General features: G+C 42.4%; 2 protein-coding genes across 15 annotated transcripts in view; one reads left to right on the forward strand and one right to left on the reverse strand.

Moving 5' to 3' along the window:
* Nucleotides 1-5,183, reverse strand: part of LOC309373345 (uncharacterized protein) — a 69,647-nt gene extending 64,464 nt beyond the window's left edge. For all 5 annotated transcript variants that reach the window (XR_014169983.1, XR_014169984.1, XR_014169985.1 and 2 more), the window contains exon 1: nt 4,937-5,183. Coding sequence is in view for 2 of the 5 variants with exons in the window: in XM_081917480.1 (XP_081773606.1) it covers nt 4,937-5,026 (90 nt within the window). In the remaining 3 variants the exon portion in view is untranslated. The remainder of the gene's footprint in view (nt 1-4,936) is intronic.
* Nucleotides 1-19,561, forward strand: part of NTNG1 (netrin G1) — a 212,569-nt gene that overhangs the window by 97,168 nt on the left and 95,840 nt on the right. The gene's annotated exons all lie outside the window — the stretch shown is intronic.

Consider the following 19,561-nt stretch of genomic DNA (forward strand, 5'->3'; position numbering starts at 1 on the left):
GTCCCAGTCGGTTGCCAGGCAGCAGTACTGTAGACCAACTGAAGTTTCTGAGACACCTTTGAAAAGCAGCTCCATGGACAATGCATTATAGTATTTTAAGATGAGTATTACCAGAGCTTGGGTAACAGAGGTCAAGCTGTCCTTTGGGAGAGGACACAGCTAGCTCATCAGCGTTAGCTGGTGAAATATGCTTCATCCACTAATGCCATTTGGGCAATGGACTCATTAGGTGATCTTGGACATGCCATAGTTTTGCCTTAGCCGGTTCTTACAATATTTCAGTGTTCCCAGACAGGAACTCCCGAAATAAAAAATGCACACACTGTGCACAATAAATACAAAGGACACATTGTTTAGACCATTCATCTCTAATTTTGCATATTGACTGGAATTAATTAGACAATTCTTTGGCTACAGGCTTCTAGCCATAATTATGAAGTGTATCAAGCATGTAAAAGCTTTTGTTTTCTATTCGGAGTAGGTCACTATGCTCTCCAGAGCAATATAGTAAAGCTATTAGAGTATAACAATTTCAAAGCTCAAGGATGAGCTAAATGGATCCCCTTGTGATCATAGGCAGCACACTTCTAAGTATAGGTACTGGATGAATAACAGGATATGTGTCACATCCGTGCTGTGCTTCAGAATTTCTAGAGGCAGCTGCCTGACTACTGTTGGAAAAATAATGCTGGACTGCATGATGTTTGAAATGCAAACATAGAAAATGCTGTTTGGAGCAACCCCAAATATGAGCCGCTATATCAGTGATAGGGAACTTATTCCGCCCCAAGGGCCACATTACCTTAGGGGGACTGTATGCCAGTGGTAAAGCAAAATTGGGTAAAGTGGTGTATGTCACTCTTACCTTTTGTACGGAATATAGTCTATATTTCAGCCATGCAAAAGCCAGAGGTTTACACACACACACACACACACACACACACACACATCTATCCTTCATCCAGACTTTATCACATTCAAGGACACATTCCAGCCAGGCAAAAGTACTCAAGGAGGGTGCAGAACAGGTCTGGGGAGAGGTATGGTCTGAGGATAGAGGGTGTGGCCTTATTAGTGTCCTGAGGGTCAGCCTGGAGAGTTGTATTTTATCCAAGGTCCTGAGGTTCCTACCTACCCCTATTCTAAATGTTTCAGTTCCCCTTATAGATCAATTGTCCTTAGTACAGGCATAGGCAAACTCAGCCTTCCAGATGTTTTGGGACTACAACTCCCATCATCCCTGGCTAACAGGACCAGTGGTCAGGGGTGATGGGAATTGTAGTCTCAAAACATCTGGAGGACTGGGTTTGCCAGTGTGGTGTAGTGGTTAAGAGCGGTAGACTCGTAATCTGGTGAACTGGGTTCGCATCTCCGCTCCTCCACATGCAGCTGCTGGGTGACCTTGGGCTAGTCACACTTCTCTGAAGTCTCTCAGCCTCACTCACCTCACAGAGTGTTTGTTGTGGGGGAGGAAGGGAAAGGAGAATGTTAGCCACTTTGAGACTCCTTCGGGTAGTGATAAAGCGGGATATCAAATCCAAACTCTTCTTCTTCTATGCCTGCCTTAGTAACTACAACCCCAATCCTTGAAGAAAGGGTCTGTTAGGGGTAGTGTCAATTCAGTTCACATTTAAAGCCAAATTTATCAAATTTGCACTTTCTGAAACAATATGAGAACTGAAACACAGCCATCCTTCAAAATTCACACTTATCTAAATTTTGCAGTGCACTTCTCCCAACCAACCAATGTTTACAAAAATGTATTTATTAGCTGAAAGTTTGCATAAAAATAAATAAATGAAAATAGCATAACACGTATTACTTTATGAGAAATTGCTTGCCAAAATGTGTGCATTGGTCAAAGCTGCATACAAAAATATTTTTATTAGGAGAAATTCACCTTAAAATGATGAATAAATTTCTTGAGGATTTTTTAAAAAAGAAAATCTGCAAATTGCTACAGAAATGTGGCAAACTGAATTTAAGACTGGAAAAAATAAGAAACAGAGAAAACAAAAATTGGCAGATCCATCCCTACTGAGGAATTCCTCATGGCATATCACCATGTCCAAAACTGCCATAGTGGTTCTAGATGTGGAAAAGGCCTTTAATTGAATAGAGTGGCTTTATTTACAGTACCAGTGATATTTAAAAGAAAAATTATTATGAATGTGGAATGTAATTCCTTTCAAACTGAATCATCAATATATACACTTCCCAGAGTAAGGATAATTACTAATGGGCACATTTCTAATATCTATCTCTCCTTAATAGAATCACTAATGATAGCTATATAGAGATTCTTGGAATCTCAGTTGGGTAACAGGAATTTAATATTTATTTGTACACAGAGATGTAGCCCTTATATCACCCGTACCTGAAAATGCTTTCAGATTGGTACAATATAGTAATCATAAATGGCAAAGAGTGATTAATAATGAAATAAACTTCTGGTCTCAGTTACCACTACAGTGATGCCTCGCAAGACGAAATAAATCCGTTCCGTGAGGCTCTTTGTATAGCGTTTTTTTCATCTTGCGAAGCAAGCCCATTGACAGCTTAGCGGATTAGCGCTATTAGCGGTTTAGCTGCTTTTAGCGATCAGCTGTTAAGCGGCTTATCAGCGGATCAGCTGATAAGCGGCTTAGCGGCTTAGGAAAAGGGGGGAGGGGGGAAAAACTCGCAGGAACTCACAAGACATTTTCGTCTTGCGAAGCAAGCCCATAGGGAAATTCGTTTTGCGAAGTGCCTCCAAAATGGAAAACCCTTTCGTCTAGCGGGTTTTCTGTCTTGCGAGGCGTTCATCTTGCGGGGCACCACTGTATATTGATTAGGAAGGTAAAAAGGTAAAGGTATCTCTGCCCGTACGGGCCAGTCATGTCCGACTCTAGGGTTGTGCGCTCATCTCACTTAAGAGGCCGGGATCCAGCGCTGTCCGCAGACACTTCCGGGTCACATGGCCAGCGTGACGAAGCTGCTCTGGCGAGCCAGCACCAGCGCAGCACACGGAAACGCTGTTTACCTTCCCGCTATAAAGCGGTACCTATTTATCTACTTGCACTTAGGGGTGCTCTTGAACTGCTAGGTGGGCAGGAGCTGGGACCGAAAGACGGGAGCTCACCCCGCTGCGGGGATTCGAACTGCCGACCATACGATTGGCAAGTCCTAGGCACTGAGGTTTTACCCACAGCGCCACCCGTGTCCCTGATTAGGAAGGTAGCTTTAATTAAATAAACCTATTACCTAGGTTGTTTTTTTGAACATGCTCAGAAATATTAATTTGAGATATCGGAATAATGGTAAGGAATTAGCTGCCATATGCTAAATAAAGGATCAGGACTACCTGATATCAGACTATATTACCTTGTGTCAAGTTCTGTAGCAATATTTGACCAGCTGACCTAGATAAAAGTATATCATTTTACTGTCATTTAAAAATGGAAGGAATAAAGGGTAAGATTATAATCTATGAGTCAATAATATTTTGTTAGCATAGTAAAAAGGAAAAGTCAACCTACCCACTATCTCTTATCACAACTAACAGTATTCTATAATACTGAGTTTTCTCCTCTGGAATTCCTGAGAATTATCTCATTGTAATATCTGTTTCAATTATTTCAACTTATGTATCTGTTGAAATATATATATATTTTTTTACTTTTCATGGAGATTTAAAAAGGAAGGAAGCAGGCCAGAAGAATGCATGTTGTCCCTTAGATTTAAATGTTGAGGTTGTAAGTGGCATTATCTGATTACATCTACATAAATGAGAAAAGTTGCTGGAAGTGTTAAATCCTTAATGCTGACATATTTCAGATCTTCTGGACTCATCTAAAAGGGTTTGGCAAGAAATCCTGAAAGGATACAATTTTCTGTTAAATTCTTAGTACTCTAAAAACTGTACCGGATTTACCCTGAAAGAAGACTTGGAACTGATCACTTGCCAGACTCTGTGTTGTTGGACCATTACATGTGACTGACCCAAAATATGGATGAACACAATTTTTTAAAACTTACATATTGAAAATCTTCTAAGGAAGCAAATAAGCTTGTAGAAAAAAATAGTTTTAAAAATAAAAATGGAGTATGCACACAAATATAGCATACTCCTCATTAACTGGCCCAAGACCTCCTATAAGGTGCACATAGCTTGAACAAGGCAAACAGCACATTTCTCATTCCTCTATGACTACCAGGAGCCTAGAATGATAGCGGCCATTTCCCATGGCTCTTTATTGTCTTCTCCATGACTTTGAAATGGAACATAATGTAGCAGCGTTCCGTTATGGAATCAAAGGAGAAAGAAAACATCCAGCAGCCAGAATCTCAAGGACAATAAAAGTGGCCTGTTTGAAAAGCTGTATTACTGAATGTATTATCGATGCAGAAACAGTAGGAGCAAATGACTGCATTCAGAAGGAGGAAGAGACAATTCCAAATAAAAATGAATGCAATATCGTCAGGTTTGAATGTTAGATTCAGCATGGGTTAAGGGAAATGTATAAACTTGAAATTTCCTCCCCCTCTCTACTACACGGACTTCATTCTCAGGAAAGTAGCATTTGGAGGGGCACGGAACCCAAAGTGCAAGAAAAGCAAATAGATTTATAAAAGAATTTGAGTTCCAGATCATAGATTTTTATGCTGATGCACACATGAATACAGGCTTCTGCATATGTATCCCTGGGAAATGGGTTCAGGGGTTGCCAACCCAGCACTTGAGAAAAAAATGTAAGTCTCTAGCCCCCTTAGAAAGAAAGTTATGGAACAAAATGTGCAGATAAGTGATTTCTAATTGTGGTGGGGGCACCTTTTATATTTTCCTGGTACAGTCATACCTTGGAAGTTGAACGAAATCTGTTGCAGAAGTCTGTTCAACTTCCAAAACGTTCGGATATTCGGCTTCCAAAGAACATTCGCAAAATGGAACACTCACCTCCGGGTTTGCGGCATTCAGGAGCCAAAACGTCTGAGTACCAAGGCGTTGGGGATCCCAGGTCTGACTGTACAGAGGAATTCTCCCCATTGTTATTGGGCAGCAACAGCATCATATTCTCTGTGTTATCAATATTATGTGATCACTATAGTCAGGACTAGCAGTGTGTATCTGACTTCCTATTGCAAACATAAGGTAGTGAGGAGTGGTTGTCTCTCTAATTTTGTGTTATGCCACGCCCCCATGGCAGCCATATTGTGTTGTGTCACATACACATAATGGCAGCCATTTTGTGACTGGCACCCACTGCACTCTCTCAAAATTTACATTGTGCTTACTGGACCAAAAAGATTAGTGACCTCTGTTCTATATAAACAGATGCTATGTATGTAGGCATGCTTAAGTAATTTGATTTTCTATACTGACCTGAGTTTACCTGATCCATACCTCTTGGATTAAAGTGCATATTATGCACTGGATTTCACACATTCTGAAAGTTTTGATCCAGTTCTCATCTAAAACAAGTAGCAAAACTTCTTTTGAAGCATATTTTGAGAGAAGATATACAATAAATGTGTTGTGGTTTTTTTTTTTTTGAGGTAGACATATTTAAAAATGAGAGAAAATAGCTTTGAAATATTTAATATGCTCTCCAGTACATAAGAACATTAGTATTATTACTACAATACTACTATTACTATTTTTACTACTACTACTACTGACCTATCCTTCACCCTAATGTCCCAGGGTGGGTTACAATATTAAAGCACAATATTAAAAACAGTTTAAAACAACTTGCAATATATAGGCTCCTAATTGCAGCCATGATACAAACCTAATTAGCTATGGTAGTGGTGTAGTGGAGACAGGGGGAGGGGGAGTTGTGGTTCAAATTTAATTGCTTTCACAATATGCAAAAAGATACAGATTTGGATACCACAAGGATATGTACCCTGAGATGTGCACTTTCACACTCGAGTAGTTCTTTGCCCCTGACTGCTTTTGAGTTGCTCAGCAACATGTGGTGCATAAATCATTACAAAATGTGTTAAATGCAAATGGTTGCTAATAGGGTAACCATCTGTTTGATGCTGCGAACTTTATGAAAGGAGGTAGTGAGCATTTCCTTTAGTAAAACACGGGGAAAGTTCTGCAATTATCTGAAGTGGCGAGGAGGGTAAGCCCAGCAACAAATCAGCCACCTGGATTACTGTCAGCAGCAGCACCTTATATCCTTTCCATTTTCCCATCAATTTCCACAGAAGTAATTTGGCACGGTGGCATGATCTTGACTTCAAGACCATATCCTGGGCTGCAGCAATCTAGGCAACCATTGCCTCTTGCAGCTTGATCATTAAAACTCAAGCCGTATTTGTTGCCTTTGAATAGTTCATTAAGGAACAGGCAGGCCTACCCTCCCCAGGGCATCTTTTCATCCACAAATATAATCGGACTCTCTTATCCCGCTTTACCAGCAGCCTCATACCCCATGGAAAAAAATGGATAATATTTTGTAAGTGATACATCAGTGACATTTTCCTGCCCGATAATGTATTGCAGTAGACTCCATCAGTGTGCACTTTCCATCTCGTAATCTCTCCTGCAGCATTACTATTAAAGATCTCTCTTTTTGCAAGGAAGGGGGAAATCGATTCTCTTGCCCCAGACATACATTAGTGGATGCTGTCACATACCTTCCTAATGAACATTGCTAGGCAGACTTGTGAGTGACAAGGTAATGCATTAGGAAATTACCAGTGGGACACATGAAGGGCTGAATAATCCAGTTGCTTGAGCTTAATACCACAGTAGCCAAGCTATACAGGAGAAGCTGTAAACTACCAGCACCATTATCTGTTGCAAGGGCAGCTAATTGTTGGTCCATGGACTGCATCAACTCCCTGCCCTAATTTTGTCTATCTCTTCCTCCTACACACACACAACTCTCTTATTTACCAGATTGGAAGAGGGGGTGTTCCTTTTTATTTCTCAAGCACTTCTTCCTTTGGGAAATGAGGTTGCTTTGGGTTGCAAGGCATCAGGACTAAACACGGGACTCTCATAGCAGGAGTCCAGAGCCCATACTTGCTGGACCACTGTAGGAGTTTGCTATACGAGATAGCTGCTGGCTTTCATTCTCATGAGCATCACCACCACCACTGCAGTGGTGGCGATGTAGTGTCCAGTTCAGGAGTGATCAGGAGACACAAGAGACCAATAGGGTTCCACCCACTGCTGCAAAGCTGTCAAGGCTAGTTTGCACATCTTACCCTCAAGTGCATACTGAGCTGCCTTCCCCTCACATTATGGCTTAACTTCCAGCTTGTTTTTAGACTGCCAAGTCACTTCCTCTATTCCCAATAAACCTTTCAATTTATTCCAGAATCCCCCCAACCAAGCTTGTGTTATGCAGCCCGACATAGAGCATATTGCAGATTCCTGGAAGTGAGGAGAGTGTGGAGTGCAGTGTCCAAGAGGAGCTGTAGCTAGTGAACCAGCCATAGCTGGAAATGCACACTCTAGTGATCAAGGCTAATTGAGCCTCCAGTGACCATGTTGGATCCAGGAGATACCAAAAGCTGTGGATCTCTTCTTTACAGGGAACTGCAATCCTGTCTGGAATAGCCTTTCTCTCCATCTCCAGACTTGAGAACACCTCTTGTCTGTTTTGGATCCAGCTTAAATTTATTGACCCGCATGCAGCCCTTCACTGTGTCCAAGCACCATTTGCTTGTGGGCCACTGCTTGGTATTAGACTGTGCATGTAGCAGATCAGAAGCTACTATTGAACACACACCCCACCTCCCTGAAGAAATTGAACAATAAGTCCTTTCCCTGTACTGGAACTGCAGAAACCTGGAGATGTGAGGGGCATTAAGTGCATATCCCCTGCAGAGAAATACAAGTGTGTGTTTTTTTCGTATTGTGTGTTTAAAAGGGAGAGTGGGATGGAGAAAAAAGAAGAGGGTGTCTTAAAACCTGCCTTCTCCTGTCATCTTACACAAAGCAACTTGCTCACTGAAAGTAAGGTACGTATCTTGACAACTTCTTTCTGATTTAGAAGGAACCCAGGGGTGTTCAGACAGGATGGCTGCATGAATGAGGCACATGGAACCTGTCAAGGATGTGGGGAGAGTCCTTTGACTAGTACTTTGGCACTACTTTTGTTGAACATGAGCATTGCTCCAGTTCCCAGAACACTACATATTTTTAATGTGAGTTGCTGGTGACAGGACAGCAGCAGGGCTGTTGATTGTTTCTGACTTTTATATCTGACGAATCCAATTTGATTCATTTTTGCTGTTTAGCAATCTAGGGCAATACAGGTACAGAGATTTTGAAGGTATGATATGCTGATGCCATCAGAGGCATGTTGATAATTGCAACTCCTTTCCTCTTCTCTCTTGGTGAAGCCACTTGAGAGAAACGGGGCTGGTTTGCATATGCTCATGTATCTCAGTGGAAGTACTCAGGCTCCACATTAAAAGCTTTCGTATCATGTCGTGCCCACTCAAACACGATGCTTCTCAATGGAAACCTGCCCTTCATTATGTTCACTTCCTGCAGGTTGCTTTATAGACAAGTACATCACTCAGTTTCTTATCAGGTGATGGCTGCAGTCATCATGCATGTGTCTGAGCCTGCTAAGCTGTATTGGGACTAAGAGGGCATTTGAGTTATCACCCTGAATGATGCACTTGGGATGATAGTATGCAGCAACTGCACCCCTTTGCTGTTTCTTTACAGCCCTGAAAGGTGATGTCACTAGGGTGCTTGTCTCGTTTGGTATACTTGGCTACGCAGCTCCTACTGAACATATACTTCCCCATATTTCATTTCAATGTAGATTTTCTTACTCTGTTCGTGGAAGTGTTGTACTGTCTTCTTCCCAGAAATTTCTGGGTCCTTCAAATGCTGACCGCTTCTACTGTGTCGTGCTCAAATTTAATTAGTGAGAATCCCCAAGATTCAGCTATCTTAAACTTGGGAGGAGCTTGCACAGGAGTGCCTAATAGAGTCTCCATGTGATAGGAAGACTCCAGCTGATTGTATTAGCTGCTGATTCTTTCAGCTGCTACAACCGCATGTGGAGAACCCCTTGGCGTCGTCTCTGACTGCCATTGCTTGCTCTCTCCACTTCTGGCAGCACCCAGCTGCTTCTCTTAGTTGCAGAAAAGAACAAAAAATGCACTGCATGGAATCCCTTGCATGACTAAGTTTTCCTTGTTCTTTTGGTGGCACTAGAAGAAGCCAACTGATGCTGGAGACTGAGTAGGCTGCAAACTCGGAGAGAGATGGAAGAGTTCTCTTTGTAGGTTGTTAGAGCTGATATCTGCTACAGCTGTTTGGCGGCTCCTCACTGTGTGTGAACTCTGGGGCTCCTGCGTTAGCCAGGTCTTGGGGTTTTTTATTCCATGCCTCTGTTATCATGAAGTCATCTCCTCCAAATTCTTGAGCAGTGGATTGCAATCAGGGAAGAACGTGATGAACACATGCTAGGGTAGTTTTCGATAGGGCAAAATCCTACTTTCTGATGCTTTTCCAGTTATGCCAGTAATGCTGACTGCAATCATGACAGATAGGAACTGACTTTTGAGTTCAATGCTTTCAATGAAAATACTTTCAGGTGCCTTAGGAATCCAATAAAAATGCAACACTATGTATTCAACCATACATTTTTCAAAGCATGAATGTTTCAGAGCTGCAACAGGCAAAATTATAAACAGATCAACAGAAAAGAGAAAGAGTTGCCCCAAGAGAAATACATGAGACTTCTCTTGAACCAGTGAGGCTCCTAGACAGCTGCTTCGGGCACAGCAAGGCACATGAACAGGTGACAATGTGACAGCAAGTTGCGTGATGACTTTTGTCAAGTACATTGTCACCATTCTGAATCCAAAGTACATTTGCCTCCGGGGGGATTTGCACATCTGCCATATATTTAGATTACTTTTATTTTAAAGAAACACATGCATATAATTCATATGTAGACACAAGAGTACAAAAGACAACCATGTGGGAGGCTAAATTCATGCAGGCATTTCTGAGCTGGCATCATACAAATGTGCTAATGTACTAAATGATGCGATGAAACCTACTGTTAGGGGGTTTATCCAAGCACCATACTTTGGAGTCACTCTGTAGCTTTGTCATTTTTGTAGTATTTCATCAAAATGTGTGTAAGGACTGAGCTAGCTGCGAGTGGTGATCTCAGCCAAACTCATGAAAAGCATTGGAAGGCAGAGTTCATTTGGAGGGGAGAAGTGGCAGGTGTTGTTTCTACTTGATTCCTTCTGACTAAATATTCCCTACACTCTCCTCCCCAGCCAAGATTCAGTGCTGGGGGGGGAGCAGATTGCTGGGGGTGGGACAGGAGAAAGGTCACCACCCATCACTTTTTATTCCCAAATGACACCATCCACCACTTTTCCCTCTAGATTTTAAGCAGAGATCCAAGTTCCCAATTCCATGTCTCTGTCACAGCATTCTGATACATTGCTTTGTCAAAACTACTACACAGCTGCTAACTGCGCAGAAAGAAAAATAATAATTAGGGCTTAATGAAATCAATGTAGGTAGCCGTTTTGCCCCGGCATATTGCTCTGTTTCTTCTAACCTGTGGTTCGCAGCATTGTTGCAATCTGCAGCAGTGGTAAGGCAAGAAAGTACAACACACACTGGCAGCAATAGAAGCAAGCAATAAAGGACCCATGTCCCCACGTTGCCATGTAGAGCTCTTTGGACATTTGCTCAGGTGACAGGGCAGAATGAGAAATCAGAAGAAAAACAGAGGTGTTGTTTTCATGAGACTTTGACACATGAAGGGGCATCCCATATAGAATAGGGCTGTTATACATCACCTCTGGCTCCATCCATAAAGGCAGGTGGCACCATTGGTCCAGTCCCCAGTACCCATTCATTAGGCATGGATACATAAGAGGCCCATGTAGTGGGATAGGGCCACTCTTCTGTCAGCTGCCACCTAGCTGATGGTCTGTTGATGGGGCAGGGTAGTGAGCTACACAGGCTCACAACCTGGTCCAATCTGATGCTGTTCACAGTACACCCATGCAGCCTTGACCTGCCATCCTGTCTCATCCTTGTACTGTCCAGATACATGGTGGTGACACTGTTCCATACATGGCACCACCTCATCATACCAGCCACTCCTGCGGGCACCTGCAAAAGAAACCCTTCACCCATGCACCTTGCACATGCTCTGGAATGCTACGTGACCAGGGCTCCATAATGCTTAGTGAGCTACACGTGCAGGCTTTCCTTTGCTGATATCTAAGCCTAACTTGATCACAGGGCTGGTGGCTCCATGAAGTCTCAAGGGCAAAGCCAGAGGCAGACTTTCAGTGCCGCATCCTAAGCGTGATGCCTCTGGATGCAGTGCAGCCATGAAGGGGGCTTCTGTGTGATATGATGTTACCACACAATGCATTACCTCATTCCCAGTAGCATGGACATATCATGCCATCCCATGCATTGTGTTACACTAGGCATTTTTTCTGGGCATTACAAGGCAGAGAAGAGGAACAAGCAGCAATTGGTCTCTTCTCCACATTTTGCAAAATAATAATAATAATGCAGCTCTTTTCAAAGAACTTAGAAAGATGCTACCTTTCAGGAGGGAAGAGCAATGAGGTTGCAATGGGAGTAAGTCTCAGCCTTCTTGCTCACCTCCTTGCACTTTTTATGCACTGCCCACTGAGGTTACCACTAACCGCTTTATGTATGTGGATGAAATTGGCTCTAGCAGATGGAGCTGGTGCCACAGCAAATCTCCTAGTCTTTAAGGTGCCATGATTGTTGTTGCTTTTCCACAACTCTCTAGCACAGCCTCGCCTGGAATTTGTTCTTTCAGTGCTTGTGGAGAAAGGGGACTGTCAACAGGAACAATGTGTTTCATGCACAAGCTAAATTTCCCCCTGTGTGGGAAATTAAGGGGGCAGAACTCCCACCCCTTCAGTCATGCTATTCAAACTCTTTGCCTTCTCTCCTCCCTCCCTCCCTACTCTACTCCATTCCCTCCCTCCCTCCCTACTCCACTCTACTCCCTACTCTATCCTTCAGTCCAGAAGTGCCTTCATATTCCCTGATCCTCTGCTACTCAAGCTATCATCTTGGCAAATTTCTCCATTGTTGAGGAGGGAGGAGGAGGAGGAGGAGAGAGAGAGAGAGAGAGAGAGAGAGAGAGAGAGAGAGCGTGTGCGTATGCACTTTCTTCTTATCTAAGCTGCTTCAAATCCTGGCCAGAGATGCCTAACCAAGGTCTCAGCTGCACTCCATCAATTTCAACCTACAAGGGCTTGCCAGGCCAGTTCTCCCCAGACTGAATTAAGCTCTCGTGGACCAGTGAAGGTTTAAGGTCATCCCATCTCATTGTTTCACTGGCATACACCCAGTGTCGGGCTTTCAGACCCTACATAAGATGCTTACTCTAACCCAGTTTTTCAGATGCAAATGTCTGTTATGCACACAAGCATTTCTAATCCTTGGGATGGTGGGCTATTCCTGTTTGTTTGTTTATTTTCAGATTATCTCAAGTATTTCTTTGTGAGCAGAAGCAGCTTTTGCATTTTTCATTGCTGAGTGTGGCTGAGCACGGGAAGCCTGAATGACATTTTCAAAAAATGGGGATGAGGGGGTGGAGAGGGAGGGAGAGACGACAGGATTGTAAAAAAAGCGAAGTCAGGCAAGGCAGAGTCAGGAAGGTTCATCCTTTAATATAGGTATTGTTTTCGTCAGCAGTATTTCACAATCTGTTTTTCCTTTATGACAGTCATAAATTATTTATAACAGGCAATCTATTCCTTAAAATCTTCAGTTGTACGTTGTTGTTGCTTTTGCTGGTGGGGTGATCCCAAACTCAAGCGGGAGGAGGGGCTCAACAGAATATTGATTTGAAGCATTTGAAATATAAATGAAGTTGTTTCTGGTAGATGGAATCTTAAAGCAATTGGGTCAAATTCAGCAGACCAGCAGGATCCAACCTTTCTCTACCTCCCCAAGACTAAATATCTAAATAAATAAAAATGCTTTAAGTTTGCATTAGCAAACAGCAGAGCTTTCTGAATTGCACCTCTCATCCCACTGTCATCCGTCTTTGAGTTAATCAATATTTCTGAAAATGAAAAATAAACAAATGAAGAGAAATGCATATATTTTCATCATTGTGGCTGATTGCATTTTTACCTCAGGTTAGTCCCAATGAACTCAATCCAGTGCTCATCACATGCACTCAGACAGCAGGTATATGGAACAGCCATTTAATGTGTGCAAACACACACAGTTCCTGTTACAGAGGCTGAGATGTGTCCTCTGCCCTCTTAAATCTCTCTGGAGCATCAGTGGTGATGAGCAAACTAAGCTATCTTAATGAACAAAACACCAGGTTCACTTAGAGCCTTGCTGCCCATGAGTGCCAGTGGCATTATTCCATAACAGATTTTTATAGGGCAAGCTGTCACAGGTAGTTACAAATACCATATTTTCAGCAATAAAAGATAAACCGTTGGCTTATGAAACAAACATATGGAAAACAGTTTCTGAAGTGCCTCTACTTCCAGACTTTTTTTCTGAAAAAGATTATCCCTTCTGAGAGCACTGAGAGTACATTCCCCTTCATCTCAGTAACACAACACCAGTAGCTTGAAGACGGCACAAATATAATGGAAGGAAAGAAGAGCCTCTTTCCTCTGTTTCCTCTTCCTGTTTCATTGCAACTGCTTCCATGTTCATACAAGTCAACGGGAAGATGCAGAAGCCCTATCAGGATGGGCCAAGATTGTGATTTCATAAAGAAAACAGTGGGATATGTTGATGTAAATGAGAAACAGTGCCAAAGAGAGCTGTGCAATATTAAAATTTAAGTAACCCATTTCCAGCCAGGATCTATTTTTAACCATGGGAAGCAACCCAGAATACCAGTTCTAACCAAATTCACATGGCACAGTCAATCAGCCAAGTCTCAGCCAAGAGTTACCTCAGATGGGTAACTCTTTCCAGCCAAAGAGCCATCATTTACTTCCAAGTAGCCTTATGGGGGGACACGGGTGGCGCTGTGGGTTAAACCACAGAGCCTAGGACTTGCCGATCAGAAGGACGGCGGTTCGAATCCCTGCGATGGGCTGAGCTCCCGTTGCTCGGTCCCTGCTCCTGCCAACCTAGCAGTTCAAAAGCACGTCAAAGTGCACGTAGATAAATAGGTACTGCTCCAGCGGAAAGGTAAACAGTGTTTCCGTGCACTGCTCTGGTTCACCAGAAGTGGCTTAGTCATGCTGGCCACATGACCCGGAAGCTGTATGCCGGCTCCCTCGGCCAATAAAGCGAGATGAGCGCCGCAACCCCAGAGTCGGTCACGACTGGACCTAATGGTCAGGGATCCCTTTGCCTTTTAGCCTTATGGGGGCCATGTTCCAGCCTTGAGTAAGGCTGGGGCCAAAACTGGCAGAGCAACTCATGCAAATGTTACCTTCTACAGTAGGCATCTACACACACATCTGCACATCTCTCTATCTATCTTCCTTCCAGACAAGCAAGATGCACGGTTGGAGGTCAAGGATACATTCCAGCCTGGAAGAAACGTTCAAGGAAGATGTGCAGCTGGGCCACCAAAGGGTGTAGCATAGAGGGAATCCCAAGGACCAGATAGATTGGCTCAGAGGTGCGCAGCTGGTTCTTGGTTTGAGGTCCTGATCACAGGCAAAGGCCATGAAAAAATATAGTACTAGATGGGGATTCTGCTGCACTGAAGAATGCTGCCCCTTTAAGAAAAGATAGTGCCTTTCCCCCTTTTTTAGACCTCAAGGCAGGTTAGGAAATGTAGGCACAGCAATATTCTAGTTTCTTTTTTTCTTTTTTTAATGCTTTATTGGTTTAAAAACATAACAAAACAGAAAACCAAATCAAACACTATATAGCAACAATATATAGCAATATTAACAAAATACAATCCAAAATAAACACTCCTTACGTACCAAAAAGAAAGACACAGAATTAATTTCATCCTTTACTAATTCTAGTGTGACTTCTGGTCCCCCCCCCCACCCCCGTGGTTCCTAAATTCCCTTTCACTGCACACTTAATTTTATCTCTCCTAGATTCTCTAGCATTTTTGTTCTGTAACCTCTTGTTTTCAAGCAGAAACTCAATCCAAACCTGTCAATGAACTGGTAATATTGCAGTGTTCTTTTAGGTAATTTCTATAAATATTCCACTCTTTGTTGAATATTTGATCTGATAGTCTCGGAATCTTGCAGTTAATATTGCTAGTTCAGCATATTCTAACATTTTACTTTGCCAATGTAACTTTGTGGGTGCGGAGTCACCTTTCCATATTTTAGCAATAACGATCCTAGCTGCTTACTACCGCATACATAAATATGTTCCTTAACCTTTTTGGGATTTCAATATTCTAATTTCTATTGGCTCTGCCCAGATCGGGAAGAAACCTCCCTTCCTCCTTTGCAATCTAGTTTCAGTTCAATTCTTCAAACCTAGAAAGAAGGGTGAACTCACTCGTTCTTACAGAACTCCACCGAGAACTCTACGTGGAACTTCATAAAGAGCATCTAACCAATTTCATTCACAGCCAAAAAACCAGCCTATTGGAATGTTAGTAAATATTTCTGCATGTGCCTTGTGATCTTCAATAAATCTATGTATGAGAGCTTTGTGGGGTTTTGTTGAATACTATCCAGATTGAGAGAGAATTCTCAGGACGGACTGGCTAACCCACTACTATTTATCTCCTCTGCAATGCAGAAGGGAACCTTGAGCAATTTAATATATGTGAATGATCTCTGGAGTTTCAGTAGTCATCCTTCTGATAATTTAAGCTAGCAATACTTAAGAGATGCTTGAGGAATGTGATCTCAGTGAATTACGATATGAAATCTCAGGAAATATACATTTCAAGCATTTTAAATATGTGTTTTGAGAGGATTTTTAAAAAGTTGTTTAACGTGGAAATAGAATGAATATAATTAGTAGTTGGTTGTTGTTTTTTAAAAAAGTAAAAGTAGCATGGCTCAAGTAACGCTGTCTCACCCAAAAGAAGCCTGGGTGTTTCATGCTTCCAAACCTGCCAATTTTCAAAACCATTATTTCTGAACAATTTTCTTGATTTTCTGAATTCTAAGCCAAAACCAAAACAAACAGACAAAAAGCCAAGAAAGACTTCAAATATGAAAGGGTTGGCAGCCTCTTTAAAAAAAAAACAACCCAAAAAACACCTCTGTATCTCTAGGCCAGCATAGCTTCTCTTGTTGAATTTCTGCCTGTCACACATATTTTTATGGTTACTAACCATAAAAAGGTTGATAGGTCCTTCTCTGTATCAGTACACCTGGAGAAGTGCCTCACCAGATATGTAATTATGAAGGCTGCATGGTTGCATTAAAACAAAAATGCAATATAAGCAGTATTTACTTGCTGTTTTGAGTTCAGCAAGCTTTTCTCTCTGGCGGGCATTCCTGGAAGAAGGTTGCAGTATTTCTTGCCAATTGCTAGCAGTTTTAATTCTGTCCTTCTGTACCAGCTCTGTCTACATATTCTTGGCATGTCCTATATTTATTCCCACCTGTTAACATAAGGCTAGCTGAACTTGGCAGATCCGATATTTTCATAGGACTCACAGAGAGTCTAGTGAATTAACTGCTCAGCTTATGTATTAGGCTTTTCCTTGCTTAAGCGGCCAGTCTGACTGAAAGGTTCCTTCCACTTTGAGTTCTCTTGAAATAGGGCCAGTCAGTCTTTTGAGAATAGACTAGACTAGACTAGACATAATGCAAGAAAAAAGGGGGGCTTGTTCTAGTCTCCAGTAATTAATAATAATAATAATAATAATAATAATAATAATAATAATAATAAATAATAATAATTTATTTATACCCTGCCCTTCCCGGGTCAAAAACCGGGCTCAGGGCAGCAACAAATTCAAAACATTTAATTGTAAAAACAGCATAAAATACAGTACAAAAACATCAATAACAATAAAATTCAAAATTCAGAAATCAATTTAGGGGAAATAAGCATTAGATAATCCCCAGGGCTAGCTGGCTGAATTGGTTCTACTTGGGCCAGCGAGGAGGCCAGGGGAGAATTAGCTGTGGGGTCTCAGAGCGGGTAATCTTCATAAAAGAGGAGGGGGAGGGAAGAAAAGGGAAATAAAAGATCAGGCTGAATTCAAATTAAAGGCCAGGTGGAATAGCTCTGTCTTACAGGCCCGACGGAAGAAGGTTAAATCCTGAAAGGCCCTAGTCTCATGGGACAGAGCATTCCACCAGGTCGGAGCCATCATCCAGTGAGCCTTAGGTGTGGGTGTGAATGCGAAATGTGGAAGAAAATGATAGTTGTGCGAAAGAAAGCAAAGTGTACATTACACAGACAACCACTCTAGCATTGAGAAGCCTGTTAGAAGGCATCAAGGATCTGCTGGAAGTTTCAAACAACATCCATTCATGACTATTTAAGACTCCTCTATTGTACCAAAGTGCATTTGGAGACTGTATAAATATATGTAAAAATAAAGGGTTGCAATGTACCTGAGGCCACAGATAAGTTTTAGAACCAATCCCAGGCGGTCTTGAGCACAGAAGTGCTTTGGTGTCTATTGAAAACAAACAAATGCACTGCAGCGGTGAGCAGGTTTTCCTGCTGTGCGTTTCTGTACTTACTGCTGATTTGCTCAAATACAGCTCTCTTTTTCCTGCATTGCAATGGGGATGCTATTGTGCTAAGAGAATGCTGTCTCCTGAGTTTTGTACGGCTTGCTAGAGAAAGGTGCTTGTTTAACAGGTAGTGATGGTCAGTGATGTTTCTACGGATAAGAATGGAGGTTATGCTTATCTGCAGGAGTCAGGCGCTGGATACAATGGTTTTGCAGCTTAATCTCACATGAGGAGAAACAGACAGACTGAGAGGTTGTTTCCACCCAGTTTATTGATAAGAAGTAGCCATGAAGGACTTCTTGATTATGCTGTTGTTTTGGGTCAGGGTAGGAGGAAATCTATTTTCTATGAAGGAATGTTTATCTTCAGGAAAAGTTAACCTGGGCTGGTAGCCACAGCTGGTGTTGGATGAATCTAAAAACCAAAGCTAAGCCAAAGTTGCAGCATTGTATAGTTCTCTCACCCACCCCATCTCTCCCTTTGTTTCTCCACTTCATGAAATTAGGCAATCCGCACAACCGAGTGAGCTCCTGTTGCTCTATCCCAGCTCCTGCCAACCTAGCAGTTCAAAAGCATACCAGTGCAAGTAGATAAATAGGTATTGCTATGGCGGGAAGGTAGATGGTGTTTCCGTGTGCTCTGGTTTCCATCACGGTGTCCCGTTGCACCAGAAGCAGTTTAGTCATGCTGACCACGTGATCTGGAAAGCTGTTTGTGGACAAACACCGGCTCCCTCAGCCCAAAAAGTGAGATGAGTGCTGAAACCCCATAGTCACCTTTGACTGGACTTAACCATCCAGGGGTCCTTTACCTTTCTACCTTTTTTATTTAGTGAACTGATTCTGCGTGAGCACAACCCTCTCAGGCTGAGCATCTCACTGCTTTGTTGATTGTTCTGTATATTAAGAAGAAGAAGAATTAATAATAATAATAAGCAGAACTATAAGGCAGAAAGTTCACAATACAAGAAAAAATCATTTCTCCCTTTTCCATGTGTTACATAGCACAAACCACGACACCAAGGTGCTGTGTAAGACTCCCTCTTGTATTTTCTGCAAACCCCCCCTCCTCAAAACCCACCTTCCCTTGGAGCTGTTGGCTTAACCCCTTAGTTCCCTTCCCCTACTGCAACCCAGCTCAAATTATACATCATGCCTAATGTATAGCATAAAGCTATGCATGGGCGTAGCCAAAGGAGCGGGGGTGGGGGCAGCTGCCACCCCTATATCAAGTAAATACCGGTAAATAAAAATGCTTAACCAGTTGCATCACTGATAACCCAGGTTTGCCCCCCAACATAAAGCCTGCCTCCCAGAATAAATGCTGACTATGCCCATGAAGCTATTCCTCATTGGGGGGGGGGAATAGCATTAACAATAATCATTACAAGCAAAGGGAGATTATTATTTGGACTACATTTCATCACTTGGCAGGGAGGTTGATATCCCCTCCCCAGCTGCACCCCTCCCCCAAATATCTCCTCTACACACAGGCAGCTATGAGATATAGATAGGCAGATAGATATAGTGTCAATCTGAACTCTTTTTTAATTAATCCTCATTGCTGTCTCAGGGGCGGGCAGGGAAAGAAGGGATTAGAAAGAAGGGATTGTCAATGTCAGACACAAGTACACACACACTGTAGGTGTTGGCTCTCGTGTGTGTGTGTGTGTGTGTGTGTGTGTTTCCCCTGGAACCCCAAAATCTAGCAAGCAGAACCAGGTTCAAAAGTTAGCATGAAAGAACGGGGCATCCCCTGAACATTATGAGCCTATGAATTTGTTTTCAGTTCCGGGACTGAACAAAATAACATGCTAGTCCATTACCTAGTTTAGTTTCTGCAACCTAACCCATGAAAACAAATTTGGCTGTTTTTAATTGTTGAAGAATTGAGAGTCTGAAACACTTGCCAAGCAACTGCAAACCACTCAGAGATCTACCAGTGG

The sequence above is a fragment of the Podarcis melisellensis genome, assembly GCF_964234715.1.
Source record: "Podarcis melisellensis genome assembly, chromosome: 6".
Classification (NCBI taxonomy): Eukaryota; Metazoa; Chordata; class Lepidosauria; order Squamata; family Lacertidae; genus Podarcis; species Podarcis melisellensis.